Raw genomic sequence first — 15,678 nt, 5'->3', positions numbered from 1 at the left:
AAGTGCTGTATACAGTTGTTCCATCAGCTATGACCATCAGATTTGATAAAACTGTTTGATTTTATGAGGAGGCTATAGTCAAACTTTATCAAACATCTTGAAATCTAAGTAAACCACATCTACAATGTTCCTTTGGACTACTAAATATATTTTAAAAAGAGATAGTTCAGTAAGATTTGTCTGCCATGATAAATTTATCCTGGATTCTAACAATCACCTTGTTTCTTTCAATGTGTTTGCAAGAATTCTTTTTCCAAGGTTTTCTCAGATTCTTAAAGGTAAAGCTAAAGGTTCCCCTCGTACATATGTGCTAGTCGTTCCCGACTCTAGGGGGTGGTGCTCATCTCCATTTCAAAGCCGAAGAGCAAGCATTGTCTGAAGATGTCTCTGTGGTCATTGGCCCGTATGACTAGCAATAGCAATAGCAATAGCAATAGACTTATATACCGCTTCATAGGCCTTTCAGGCCTCTCTAAGCGGTTTACAGAGAGTCAGCATATTGCCCCCAACAATCTGGGTCCTCATTTTACCCACCTCGGAAGGATGGAAGGCTGAGTCAACCCTGAGCCGGTGAGATTTGAACCGCTGACCTGCTGATCTAGCAGTAGCCTGCAGTGCTGCATTTAACCACTGCGCCACCTTGACTAAATGCAGAAGGAGCACAGAATACTGTTACCTTCCCACCAAAGTGTTCCCTATTCTTCTACTTGCATTTTTACATGCTTTCGAACTGCTAGGTTGGCAGAAGCTGGGACAAGTAATGCGAACTCACTACGTTACGCGGCACTAGGGATTCAAACCACTGAACTGCTAACCTTTCTGATCAACAGGCTCAGCGTCTTAGCCACTGCATCCCTGTCAGATATTTACCAGTCTGCAGTTTTATTCCTTTGTGTATGTGTGTGTGGGGGGGGGGGTTGGCTACGGTTTTTTCTTTTCCTTTTTTGAAATGGAAACATTAACTCTTCTGTAATCTTCTGATACTTCTAATTCAGTGATTTGAAGATCATATACTACCAGCCACCTACCCATCTTTTTAGTACCTTTAGTATGAGTGCTTTCTCTCCTCAGTTCTTTACCTATGGGGAGGGTGAAAAACAGGTCCATCCCATGCCAAAAGCAGGGGTAGGGCGGAGTTCTTTCGTTTGTGCATGCATTTGGGTGGTTGTGTGTGCACGCGTGCAAGGGGAGCACACACATAGCATTATGAGTGTAGTCACACCCATGCATGACCCCCACCATGCTCCCTCCACTTTTAGCACTCAATGGGGAAACGGTTAGCCATCATTGTTCTACAACGTCACCTTTCCCAGGTTGGACCACATGTTTTAATGTGAAAAAACAAGATACAAAATGGAAATTAAGCAATTCAAGTTTCCCCTTGCTGCCTGTCACCATTCCATCATATTCTCTAACCAAGAGACTAATTGATATTCAGTTGGATGGCAGAAGTATTGCATAAACTGGCCACTGCTACAGAGGCTACCACAAAACAGATGCTTATCCTTCTACTGTTTTATTAGCAAGTTAAATATGATATTTCACACTTGAAAAACAGAGAAGGCCAATCCAAACCATAAAGAATCATCTATTGGAAAAGCAAACGGGTTTGTGCTAACTCTAAATCAAAAAAAGCTGAAATTTTTCAAAACAGTAAAAGCTGAAGTATTAATACAGCTAAGCTATTAATCTCATTAAAGTGTTTTCCTTCCCAAGAAAATCCAATTCTGGGTGATATCCAAAAATCATCAGTGTGGAAAAGTTTGGAGCAATTGGAAATCTATTTTTCATTTTATTAACCACTTTTAACCCCTACTTGATGAGTGCAGAAAATACTTGAATTATGGCCTGTCCCTCAAGAAGTATTTAATTATATTAATTACAAATCACCAAATTATCATGCTTTCCTCTATTTTTTGAGGCACCATTCCAAAATATGTAAGACTGGAGATGTTTAAAATTCAATCAACTGAAAAAGCAGTTGAAAAAATAACACGTTTTCCTTCAACTTAGTGTCCTCTAGAAATTGAAAGTTGAATACATCCAAAAACAACCAACTTCAGAAAAGTTTAATTATGTAATCCAAACTAACTCATTCAGGGGTCTTCTAGCACTGATCAGGAATATTGTCCTGTGTAGAAAAAGGACCACAAAAATGCTTTTCTTTTGCTCTATATCAGCGGTTCTCAACCTGTGGGTCGGGACCCCCTTGGGGGTCAAACAACCCTTTCACAGGGGTCACCTAAGATCATCGGAAAACACATATTTTTGAAAAAAATATGGAAAACATAAAATAATTTTATGGTTGGGGGTCACCATAACATGGTATTAAAGGGTCGTGGCATTAGGAAGGTTGAGACCCAATGCTCTATGTCAACGATTTATGTGATTGGCTTAAAATCAATTGCATTCTTTTTGCCGACGATGTAAAATTATTCAATTCTACAGATAATTCTGTTGTTTTGCAAAGTGATCTCGACTGTGTCTGAATGATCATCTATTTGGCAACTTCAAATTTCAATTAATAAATGCTCTATCTTACATAGTATTGGTAAACGTAATCAGAATGTCAAATATAAGCTAGGTGGCATTGATCTAGCAGAAAACCCTCACTTTGTTAAGGACCTAGGTGTACTTATCTCTGACGATTTATGCTCCAAAGCTCACTGTAACACGGTTGCTAAAAAAGCATGAACAGTTGCAACCTTAATTTTGCAAAGCTTTTTTTCTTGAAACATTGTATTTCTAATTAGAGCTTATAAAACTTACGACAGACCAATTTTAGAGTATTGTTCAACTATTTAGAATCCCCACCATATATCTGACATCAGTACAATCGAGCGGGTTCAGAAGTACTTCACAAGAAAAGTCTTGCGCTCTTCTGTACACAATAAAATTCCCTATGCTACTAGGCTCGAAATTCTCGGTTTGGTAGTTTAGAACTACGTTGCTTGCGGTGAGACCTAGGTATTGCATGCAAAATTATACGTAGTAATATTTTACCTGTAAATGACTTTTTCTGTTTTAATTGCAATGATATGTGCATGAACAACTGCTTTAAACTCAGTGTAACTCGTTCTAAACTTGACTTGACTGAAATCTTAAAAATAAGATTTCTGTAATAAGAATTGTCAAAGTCTGGAATGCCCTACCTGATTAAGTTATTTCAGCTACACATTTTCACAGTTTCAGTCACAAATTGACTTCCGTAGACCTTACTTCATACTTAAGTGGTCAGTAGAGGGTGCGTGCATAACTGCACTAGCATACCTATGCTCTCTGTCATTGAAATTTTATTCTCTTCTTCTTGTTCTCATTTCTGTTTGACAAATTCCAATAAATAAATAAATATAATTGATTTGATTTTATGCTGAAATATTCATGAACATTTGTTCCACCAAAAGAAGGAAAAAGAGCTGTCATATGTTGTTAAGTAACATTATAAAAATATATTGCAGAATAATACAGATTCAATAGAGAACAAGGAAAACATTATATTTTGTTAGCACTGAAAACTCAAATTGTACGTTGGACAAGGGAAATACTTCATCATTTGACTTCCTTGTTAATCAGCTTGTCCTTATAGCTTCAGTAGCTATTTTAACCAGTGGGGTTGTGTGGTTCATTAATAAACATTACTAATCCAAGTAATTCATTTTAAGGTGACAAATACACAAGGCTAGAAATTATTACTTCAGAATACCACAGGTGAAAAGTTTTATGAAGCAAAATTTCATTGAAAAATCCAAGCAACAGGAGAAATAGATCCAAAATCAGTATGAATATTCATATCAACTGTGTTCCCTTGTTTTAAAAAAATGATATCTAAAGAACATATCAAGCAAATCTACAACTAAGAGAAATCCAGACTGAGAGACCTATTTGTGTTTTATCTGCATACAAAAAAAAACATATCAAGCTAAACGTGGCTGCTAGGTGCATACCAGAAGACCTGAAATATTTCAAAATGACCTCTGTGAATCTCAGTTAAAAGTTTTGAACTTTGTGTCATAGAACAGCCACTAAGTCAAATCCGGACAATATTCTCTCTTCCACACTTTCTTTTTAGGATCTCTTCCCTTCTATTTTTATTTTCTCCACTGTTGTTGGCAATGGAGCTCACACACCACCCTCGTTAGTTTGCATGTCAGAGGAAAGACAAACCAGTTGAAAAATAGGGAAGAAAGAAGAAGATACCAGGAATTTTTTTTTTAAGTTTGCTTAGCACTAAACTGAAAAGAGGTCTTTACTGAAAACAAATCTATAAAACCATCAGTAAATTTAATAGTTGACTATATCAGGTTCCCAGTGTGATTCTACAAGATGCTCCCGAGAATAATAAAATGAAAAAAAAAAGGCATTTCCAATACCATGCATAAAAACAAAAGGAATACTATAAACTATTTTAATCCACATTCAAGTATGTCTGATTACTCAGTTACAGGATCAAAGAAAAATCATTCCTCCTGCATGGAGCTAAATAAATGAGTCCTAGTGTGTTAAAGCAGACCACATAAAGTGTACCAATGAAATATAAACAAAACAAAACGAAATAGAAAGCATATGTCACAACGCACACCCAGTTGACCCCATCCCTAGTTATTTCCTGGTTTTGGTTTAATCCATCCCACTTTATTAGTGCCTTTGGTTACATAAACTAATACTTATACTATATGTTGCTGAGTGTATAAAATTAAGAACATTAGGAAGTTTTTTTATAAACCTCATCTTTAACAAATACTTCTCCCTCTTAATTCTCTATCCCTGAATATTTCCTCTGTAATTAACAAGAATGAGCAAAGAGCAAAAGAGGTGGTTAATTTTATAAAGTTTTTTTTTAAAAAAATCCAGTCAAATCATAATTAATTATAGAAGGCAGCAAAATATAGGAGCAATCTATCCCTGACCACAAATGGGATACAAAGTATGTCATCTGACTATTAAATCATATTGCATTAAAAAGCTGTCCAATTAGATCTGCAATACACTATGTAAGTTTTCCTGTTTCGCCAGATGGGTTGGCCTGTGGATCATCCATTTCCAAATCAACAAAGCTATGAAGAAGTATAATGACATCCATCTGGTGGGCGCCATCTTGGGAAAAGTTGCTGTGCACAACTACTTGGAAGCAAGTGTCACTGAATTCATGGTACTTCTGATCACACAGACATAGATTTGGGCTATAATAAGCCTTGCAGTTTACAGGTAGTCCTCGAGTTACAACCACAACTGAACCCAAAATTTATGTTGCTAAATGAAACATTTGTTAAGTGAGTTTTTCCCCAATTTAAGACCTTTCTTGTCCCAGGTTGTTAAGTGAATTGTTACAGTTGTTAAGTTAGGAACCGATTGTTAAGTGAATCTAGCTTCCCCATTATCAGAAGGTTGATCACATGACCCTGGGACACTGCAACCGTCATAAATATGAGCCAGTTGCCAAGTATCTCTGTTGTGATCACGTGACCATGGGATGCTGCAATGGTCATAAGTGTGAAAAACGGTCATAAGTCACTTTTTCCAGTATTGTTGTAACTTTGAAAGGTCTCACTAAATGAACTGTTATATGTCAAGGACTACCTCTATTAACAAAAACTTGTCCTTCATTACTACAGAACAAGATTCTATGTAGAGTGTTTCAACATTTCATTCCTTTGTTGTACCTCTTCAGATACAATCTGCGTTTTCAGCATATGTGCATTAAGAGAAAAGGAGCCTCAGTACTTGATTTAATAAATAAATAAAGGAAAACACACACATAGTTAAGCAAGGTCAGCTATACTCAGAAACAAGTTCTTATCGTGTTCATTTGAACATTTAGTGTCCTTACCTCCTGGGCAGTGTCTCAAGGCCATTTTGCATCTTCTGGACTCTGCAATGGTGGGACATGGTATTGTGTCTTTTGCCGGCTTTTTTACAATTTGCCTCGTTCTCGTTTCCAAACCCCACTTAAATCCACAGGTCTTGTTATTTGTGCTGCAAACGGCCCACTCGCTCCAGGGGCCCACTTGACAACCTTCTGGAAAAAACAAACACATACGCACGCACACACACACACATCTAGTTAGTGTTCTTATTTTCTAACATTTGCATCTTCTAGAATATAGGAACCTAGGGGAAGAAAAATCAAAACATGCAAACTTTTCATTAGGTTTACTCCCTAGCTCAGGACTGTGAAACTTGCAGTCCGCGGGGCAGTTGTGTTATGCACTGGCTACGCCTACGGCGGTTTTAGCAAAGGGGGGGAGTCATGATATATCATGTGACCCTGAGGGTTTGACATATCTGCCCTAGCTAATGAAGAATCTAAGAGAATTTGAAAGCATGTGTAGTATGTAGTATTTATTAATATCTGGATAGGCTTAAAATTGATTGCACAGCTATCTTCTAAATCTCTTATTTGTTAATGCTTAAAAGAAAACAGGAAATAGAGCCAAAATATAATCCAAATTATTCAGATTAACTGAAATCATTCATCGTATCGTCAGTCATACTTCATGGAAATATTTTAAAGCACCAACTCAAAGTAGGGCAGAAAAATTCTAAAATTAATTTGATCCAGCTATTCTGATTAATTGATTTCCAAGTCTTTACTTAAAAACCTTGGGGAAATTTAGACACAATTTATGGACATTCAAAGAAGGATATAGTTGATGCAAAGCTAATTCATGTGCCACAATTCTTCTATTTCAAATCTTAAAAATGAAAACTAAAACTGAACATTAAAGATCTCCATATACTTCAGGCAAACATTAAATTTCAGCCATGCTTGCTAACTAATTTTAGGTACTAAAGCTTGTTATGTAATTTTTCAATTTTCTCAAAAACGTGCAGCCAAGAAAGGCACTTAATAACCATTATCACCAATAAAATCTAGACAGAATTCAGTTAGTATAGTGAACATTCATATGGAATGTATTAACATATAAAAAATACTTTTATAGCCACTTCTAGATGACTTCCTAATAAAGATTTAATATAGTTTACTATTACCACAAATAATATCTTAATAATAACAAATAGGTTTATTTTATAGTAACCCATGGTATCTTAAATTGTGAGCCAATTTGTTGTAGTAGTAAAAAGTAAAAAGCTCCAGGTTATAAACCAGGAGATGATAAATCCTAGCTTCATCTTAGTGACAAAACCAGCTGCGTGATCTTGGCCAGTCACTTCTTGGCCTTTAGAAGGTGGGAATGGAAAGCCATTTCTGAAAAATACCGCCAAGAAAACTGCAGGGAATCGTTGCCAGGAGTCAAAACTGACTTGAAGGAGCTAAATATTTCTTAAATTGCACAGTAACCAAACACAGAAGTGACCAGGAGTCTTCAGAGCATCCTTATGATTTATTTGGAGAAATGCCATCAGGTTTCAGAAACAGATATTTCCCTGGGACCCATTATTCTAGATTTATTAACAGTCAGATGAATTGCAGTGCTTTAACTTTATTATAGCACATTAGCCACATCCATTTAGCTTATGCACCAAGCAACAGCCGACATTGTAATGCAGTGATGTAATGGATAACTTGTAAACCTATGTCAACAACATCCAGTTAGATTTTGGACTATGAAAGATAAATATTTTGCTTAAATACACAGACGTTCACACGTAACAACATGTTTGCCAATATTCAAAGAATGCAAAAGAAAAAATATGTAATTCTGATATCCTTGCCACCACTCCTTGAAGATGAACTACCATTCTATCAATGGCAGATGTCATTGTCTGTGTAGCAAACACACAACATGGTATAAAACTACTCTAGGATTATATGTGATTACATTTGCAGAGGAAAGGAAACTAGAAGAAAGCTTATGCACAAAGACAAATTCCTTGTGTGCCCAGGAGCCGAGGTGGCGTAGTGGGTAGAGTGCAGTACTGCAGGCCACTTCAGCTGACTGCTAGATCAGCAGTTCAGCGGTTCAAATCTCACCGGCTCAAGGTTGACTCAGCCTTCCATCCTTCCGAGGTGGGTAAAATGAGGACCCGGATTGTTGTTGGGGGCAATATGCTGACTCTGTAAACCGCTTAGAGAGGGCTGAAAGCCCTATGAAGCGGTATATAAAAATCTGCTATTGCTAAAAATAAAAAAATAAAAAAAAATCTGCTATTGCAATCATGGCCAATAAAGAATTCTATTCTGTTCTGTTCTGTTCCGTTCCGTTCCATTCCATTATGTAAGTGGAGATGTCCTGCTGGTGATAGAGAAGGCTATTCTTATATACAGAAAATGGATAATATCAGCTGTGGTCAAAGCAAGCACTAACATTTTGAATATTCAGATAGTCCTTGTTTAGTGACATCCTTAGACAGCAACCATTCACAATTGTAACAGGTATGAAAAAGTAACTTCACAACCCATGCCTGCATTTACAACAAAAAGAAGCCTTCAGTGTAAAACTGACTAAGATCTGGTCAGTTTCAGGCAGCAGCTGAAATGCAAAAGGGTTCTAATCAACTAAGTTTATTAACTAGCAATTAGCAGTTTTAAGAGAGCAACACCCTCTGAGAAAAGGAACTTGGGAAAAGCAATTGCTTGTTTAAGCAATTTCTCCGAGGTGATAAAAAAAGAAAAAGAAAAAAAAAAGCCAGGCACAGAACTTCATCTGAATGAGACAGTAGCATCAGCAATCTTCGTAGTATCTCTCTTTCTTTCTCTTTGTCTGTCATATAGTTCACTTAGTGTCTGGGGCACTTAAAGCCATTTCACAAAAATCAGTTATGGTCACTAAACAAGAACGCCTTGTAAATCGAATCAGGCTACATATAAAGTGTCTCTATAATTTAATCACCAAAAATAGGTTATATATGTCGGGATGCAAGGTTCGACAGGACAGGACAGGACAGGACAGGACACACAATGAATTTGTCTCTGGTGCATAAGCTCACAGTGTAAATATAAACAGCAAGTAACAGGTCATAGATCATAAATCATCATTACAATCATTAATCATGTTGCAAACAACAATTGATAAATCATAAGATACCAGTAGGAGAAGGCAAGAGGAAAGGCGAGAAGATGAGAAAAGATGAGAAATGCTGTTGGAATTAAGTATCTTTGTGTCTAGTTTTTTTTTTGGCACAATGTAATTCAAGAAGGATAATGTAGCAGAAATCATGTCTAAGTACTCACCCACACATTCCATGGCTTCATCTAAATGTACAAAACCATCGGGGCATTCTTCAAAGCAACGGCCTCGGTAGAGATAAAAGCCAGGTTTGCATTTGGTGCAAAAATCTCGACTAAAACAAGAATCACAGTTCTCTATTCTGCATCCTAAGGAGGAAAAATACATGCATTTGAGTTTGGTAGCTTCTAAAACAATTTAATGCAGAAAGGAGAAACCTGTCAATGATTACTTACCTGGCAATGACTACTTCGGCTTCAACCACAATAATATATGGATAAACAATAGATACAAACCAATGGTAAACCACTCGAAATTTGGTTGCAGAAAATATGTCTTCAGAAACACAGTGGTCAATGCCTGGAATGCTCTACCTACTCCATTGTTACATCATCAAATCCTCACAGCTTTGATCTTAAACTGTCTACCATGGACCTCACCCATTCGTAAGAGGTCTGTAAGAGGGCGTGCATAAGCGTACCAGCGTGCTTACTGTCCCTATCCTACTGTCCCCATTTATTCATACCCATTTCCTGTGTTCATGTCCATGTTTGTACTTATACCTGTTATCTTGTACATGTTTGACAAACTAAATAAATAAATTAAAATAAATACTGCTAATGTACCAGGGGCACGCCTAATAAAGGTAAATTGCAAATATGTAGTCACCGTAATTTGTAAACAATGGTTCAAAAAATGCTCGTGACGGAGTTCACACCACAAGGTGAATCAAAAACAAACTCAGTATATTATTATTCAGCAGTGTGGACAAATGTAAATTGTATGTGTCTGTTTCCAAAATATATGCATTTGAGTTTGGTAGCTTATAATGTAATGCAGAAAGGAGCAAGATGCGAATACTTAGTTGTAGTCCCTCAAATTATAATCATTGGACAATTCTCAGGATCTCTAGCCAGCAAGACCAAAGGGAATTCTGGGATTTAAGAATCCCCAAACATCTAGAACAGTGTTTAATCAAAGTTGGCAACTTTAAGAGTTGAATCGCCTTGAACTCTCAGAATTCCCTAACGAGTGTGCTAGCGAATTCTGGAAGCTGCTGGCTGGGGAAATTTGGGAGTTGAAGTCCACACATCTTAAAGTTGCCAAGTTTGAGAAACTCTGAGCTAGAACATCAGATTGGAGAAGACTGATGGACTGGATACTTCAGCCAGATTTCCCATTCCCAAATGACTTGAATAACACTGAAGTTTGCCCAACTCATAAGTGGTTACATGACTTTTAAATATGTGTGGCCGCTCTTCCAGATTTATTTTACCCTAGAATAAATGCACAGATGGTTCCCACATTTCAGATCACATGTGTGGAACAAATATCTTTATTCCCTTTCTCATAGATAGCCTTTTATAAACATTTCATGCACACCCCGCATGGATGCATGGTTGGTTTTTTAAAACCCATTAACATCAATAGATTTTTTTAAAATCATCCATATGCAGAATATATGTAGACATTTATAAACAAAGGGTTGGAAGGAAGAGTTAACTCTTCCCTGCATGCAGTGGTCACAATATGGATCAGGCAACTTGTTTTTAAATTATAGGTGAATATAACTTGTTGTTTCCTAACCTGTTTTCTGTAACTTTTGTAATTTGAGAGGGATTTATTGCTCTGTGATGCTATATCCCTTTTTAACTTTACTTTTAAAATGAAGCATTTTGCCAAAATTTTGTAGAAACAGTGTACATCAGAAAGTGTGGTCTATAATGCCCATTGTACAAATTATGTACTTTAGCCTTAGTTTTCTTGATGTAAACTTATTTTTGATGTTTAAATTTGTTGAATGGGATGAAAAGACTACAAAGGCAAACACTGATAAAATTTGTAGAATAAATACAGGATTTGCAAAAAATAAGAAGACAAGAAGAAGACAAGAGATCAGGTTTTGCAGCAAGACTGAAGATCCATGATTAAAGAAATTCAGATTAAAATATATTGTATAAGAGAAAAGAGTACTTCTTTTTGTTTGTTGGACAGAGAGGACCACTGGTTTGACAGAGGGGGGTCAAAGAAATCCTCTTTATAAAAATTGAGCAGCCCTCTCTCAATAGAAGGGGAGGGATACGATATTATCTGTCTTGAGTCTACAACACAGTCCTTTAAACAGTTCCAAGAAGGGTCAATATCCATCTGCACCACTCAGGTGACCCAGATGACATAGAAAAACCTTCAGGTGGCCTTAACCACTCACTAAAAGAATGCAATTGATCAACTGTCTGAAATCCTTCCATTCCCCACCATCCAGTCAGTGCTGAAGAAGATTCTTGAATGAGAAGCAAAAGAGACAGCGCTGTCTGAAGATGTGTTCATGGTCATGTGGCCGGCATAACTAAATGCCAAAGGCGCACAGATCACTATTACCTTCCCACTAAAGGTGGTTCCTATTTTTCCACTTGCATTTCTACATGCTTTCGAACTGCTAGGTTGGCAGAAGCTGGGACAAGTAACGGGAGCTCACACCATTATGCGGTGCTAGGAATTTGACCCGCCGAACTGCCAAACATTCTGATCAACAAGATCAGCGTTTTAGCCACTGAGCCACCGCATCCCTTACCGTAAATATTTCTCAGCAAATTAAGCTTATACAATGATGGCTATGTATGTTAACAATAAGACAAATGGAAATAAAAATGTATTTTGTAACAAAAAAGAAAATTGAGTTTGTACACAAGCCAAAGAAGTGGCAAGCATATCAAATGCAAAAAGCAAATGTTATTGAAACTAGAAGAGGAGATGGTGTTTTAACGGATAATGTGGCTATGCAGAAAAGTATTTCTGCAATATGATTCCAATTTGTCTAAAGGACAAGATATTTCTCTGGAGAAAACAAATGAATATTTAAAGAAACTTTACTGAGGATTACATTTTATCTGATAGGTTGAAAATAGTTTGCAAGAATTTATACCCAAGCAACAATGTAGATTTATGGCCCTCAGCACAAGGGACAATTTATAGACAAGAAATAATACGCAAACACAAATAGCTAAAATATTACATTATACTAGAATTTTGCCAAGGGGAATACAAAATAAAATCAAGAGAACAATTGGTGGCAGAAGGATATTGTTACCAATGGTTTTCTTATTTACAGTTACCAGAAAGAATTAAAGTAAACAAAAGAGTTTAGGGTATTGAACGGGGTAAGACTTAGTTTGAAATAGAATTCTGTATAAAATGATGAACATGTGATTACTAAAATATATAAATGTTTACTGAAATATGAAACAGAAGAACAAGTGAAAGAATGTTTGATAAAGTGGGCTAAAAACTGTGGTTACAACATAGAGATTGAACAAAGGGAAAACACATAGTTGAAAGGATTTAAATTTGCAGTTATCATCTTAAAGAAAACTTTAAGTAATGGCCAGCCCTAAAGTCCTCACCATATCTGCCCCTCCCTGCTACGACCGTAATGCTCCGACCCACTCCCGTGGCAATAGTCCCCCCAGCCACCCCGGTGACCCCCGCATTCCCCAGCAGGCCCTCCGAGTCAGACATAATCATTCACTCACACAGGCAGTCCCCACGTAAAAGTTAAAACAGGAAAAATACAACAATAATTGCGATAAAAGTGGGAGCATTCACTCAATTACAAGCATACTCATACATATCCCATACTAAGATAGAAGAAGAAAACAGAAAAGAAGGAGTTTGTTTAAAAAGAAAGAAAACTTTAATCAAATGTTCTACCATTAATATATAGAAATTGTCTAGAATCATAATGGCGAACCTATGCACCAGTGGTGGGTTTCCTTTTTTTTTTTTTTTACTACTGGTTTGCTCATGAACGCTTGTGTGCTCTACACTTCTGCACTGGTGCACAAAACTGTCTGGGTGGGTGGAACCTCCTGCCACCATCACTACCTTTTCGCCCAATTTGGGACAAACCGGGAGCACTCCAGCACTGGCATGCATGCCAGCCAGTTGGTCTGCTGCGCATGTGCACCAGCTAGCTGCTTTCTTCATGAATGTGCCGGCCAACTGGTCTTTGAACCAGCTGGCCAGCTCCCATGCATGTGCTGGAACCCAGAATAGAGCAGCTGGCCAGTGCGTATGTGCGTGATGGAACCCAGAAGAGCAGCTTCCGGATTCTTGCAATCCAGTTTTGGCACTCAGTGCCGAAAAGGTTAATCATCACTGGTCTAGAATGTATAAAGGCACTTCAAACTGATATTAGAAATGTAAACAACAAGGGTCATTCTATCATTATTTGTGGAGCTAAACAACTTTGCATGCAAAAACATACAATGATTCAGAGGATTTTAAAGATTAATATGTAATTGAAGCCAAAGACTTGCTCTTGGAACCTATGGACAAACCGTGGAAATTTGTTTTTGTTTATGAATACTACAGTGAGATTATTGTATGGACAAAGATGGGAAAATTTGGCAATAAATACAATGGATAAATGTTTGGTGAAAATGATAGAACTTGCCAAGATGACCAACAGACTTGTTTGATCAGAGAAAAAACCAAATCTATATTTGTTGCCGTTGGAAGCCTCTTATGCCGATTTTGTACGGATAAAATAGAAAAAAACGAACGGAAGGTTTTGATGATTTTTCTTTTACTTTTTCTTTCCTTCTTACAGTTTCAGCTTTTCTTTGATATATTTTCTTTCCTTTTTCTTGAATTTGATTTGAATTTGAATTTATTAAATTTGAATTTGAATTCCCTATTAATTTTAATATCAATATGGACACTGATAAGTTACCTATATGCAAAAAAATAAATGTGTAGATGAATCTTATAGAAATTGATTTTGCATCATGGCTAGAAAATTGGGATTAAAATGAGGTTTTCCAATTTTTCTAGAAACCAATATTACCAGTGAAGATTTCAGACAGTTATGGGAAGAAGACTGAAAAAAGAGCATACAGGCATTGACGTAATTATTTGGTTTGTGAAAAAACATGATTTATTGATATGAGGTTATTGCATAAAAACTTGACCATGATTTCAAGAGGCAGAAATAAAATTAGATAGGGAAAATATTAAAACATAAATTGTTTATAGAATGAATCAAAAGAAATAGATTAGAGGTTTACAGATGTTAGGTATTTTTCCCCCAATGTATATTAAAACAATGTAACAGGACTATATAAATCTGATTAATGTGATAGAGATAATCAATAATGTTAATGTGAATTGGATCAACATTAATGATATCATTAAATCCATTCACACTTATTGTGAATTGGTTTACAGTGAACAAAATGGATAAGAATTAAAATACTAAAGAGGAGATGTTTAGGTTTTTAGGTTTTATTGCAAATTTATATGCCGCCCTTTTCCCTGAGGGGACTCAGGGCGGCTTACAACAATAAAGGGAAGGGAGTGCAAGACAAGACTTAAAAAGAAAAGAAACGTGATTAAAAGGAATTGGTCATAAAAACACAACATTCACTCAACATTCGGGTGGGGTGAGAATAATCCTATCCCCAGGCCTGACGGGATAGCCAGTTCTTGAGGGCTGTGCGGAAGGCCTGGACTGTGGTGAGGGTACAGATCTCCACGGGGAGGTTGTTCCATAATGTCGGAGCTGCAACTGAGAAGGCTCTCCTCCGCGTAGTCGCCAGTCGGCACTGACTGGCGGATGGAATTCGGAGGAGGCCTACTCTGTGCGATCTGATGGGACGCAGGGAGGTAATTGGCAGGAGGCGGTCTCTCAAATAGTCAGATCCACTACCATGGAGCGCTTTATAGGTGGTGAGTAAGACCTTGAAGTGCACCCGACGATCAACAGGTAGCCAGCGCAGCTCACGGAGGATTGGTGTTATATGGGCGAACCGTGGTGCGCCCATGATCACTCGCGCGGCCGCGTTCTGGACTAGCTGAAGTCGCCGGATGCCCTTCAAGGGCAGCCCCATGTAGAGCACATTGCAGTATTCCAGCCTAGAGATCACAAGGGCTCGAGTGACTGTTGTGAGAGCCTCCCGGTTCAGGTAGGGCCGCAACTGGCGCACCAGGCGAACCTGGGCAAATGCCCCCCTGGTCACAGCTGACAAATGGTGGTCAAAACTCAGCTGTGGGTCCAGGAGGACTCCCAAGTTGCGGACCCTATCTGAGGGGGATAAATTTTGCCCCCCCAGCCTGATTGATGGAACATTAACCAAATTTTTGGGAGGGAAACACAACAGCCATTCGGTCTTTTCCGGGTTGAGTACCAGTTTGTTAGCTCTCATCCAGTCTTTAACAGCCTCAAGGCCCCGGTTCATCACGTCCACCGCTTCATTGAGTTGGCACGGGGCGGACAGATACAACTGCGTATCGTCCGCATATTGATGGTACTTAATCCCGTGCCTCCGAATGATCTCGCCCAGCGGTTTCATGTATATGTTAAATAGTAGGGGGGACAGAACCGAGCCCTGCGGCACCCCATAGGTTAGGGGCCTCGGGGACGATCTCTCCCTCCCCACCAACACCGACTGCGACCTGTCCGAGAGGTAGGAGGAGAACCACTGTAGAACAGTGCCGCCCACCCCCACCTCCCGCAGTCGTCGCAGAAGGATACCATGGTCGATGGTATCGA

General features: G+C 38.0%; 1 protein-coding gene across 2 annotated transcripts in view; it reads right to left on the bottom strand.

Annotated features, from left to right (window-relative positions):
* Positions 1-15,678, bottom strand: part of RSPO2 (R-spondin 2) — a 137,681-nt gene that overhangs the window by 41,022 nt on the left and 80,981 nt on the right. The window contains exons 3-4 of one of the 2 annotated variants that reach the window (XM_014061823.2): positions 9,134-9,277; positions 5,828-6,016 (exon numbers count right to left, since the gene is read on the bottom strand). In XM_014061823.2, the coding sequence (XP_013917298.1) occupies positions 5,828-6,016; positions 9,134-9,277 (333 nt within the window). The remainder of the gene's footprint in view (positions 1-5,827; positions 6,017-9,133; positions 9,278-15,678) is intronic. The other variant, XM_087703850.1, reaches the window with a different exon arrangement.

Source organism: Thamnophis sirtalis, unplaced genomic scaffold, assembly GCF_051295495.1.
Source record: "Thamnophis sirtalis isolate CommonGarterSnake01/CBP01778 unplaced genomic scaffold, rThaSir2_p1.2 scaffold_2, whole genome shotgun sequence".
NCBI classification, from domain to species: Eukaryota; Metazoa; Chordata; class Lepidosauria; order Squamata; family Natricidae; genus Thamnophis; species Thamnophis sirtalis.
Note: the sequence above shows the minus strand (reverse complement) of the source record. Positions and strands in the feature narration are given on the sequence as shown.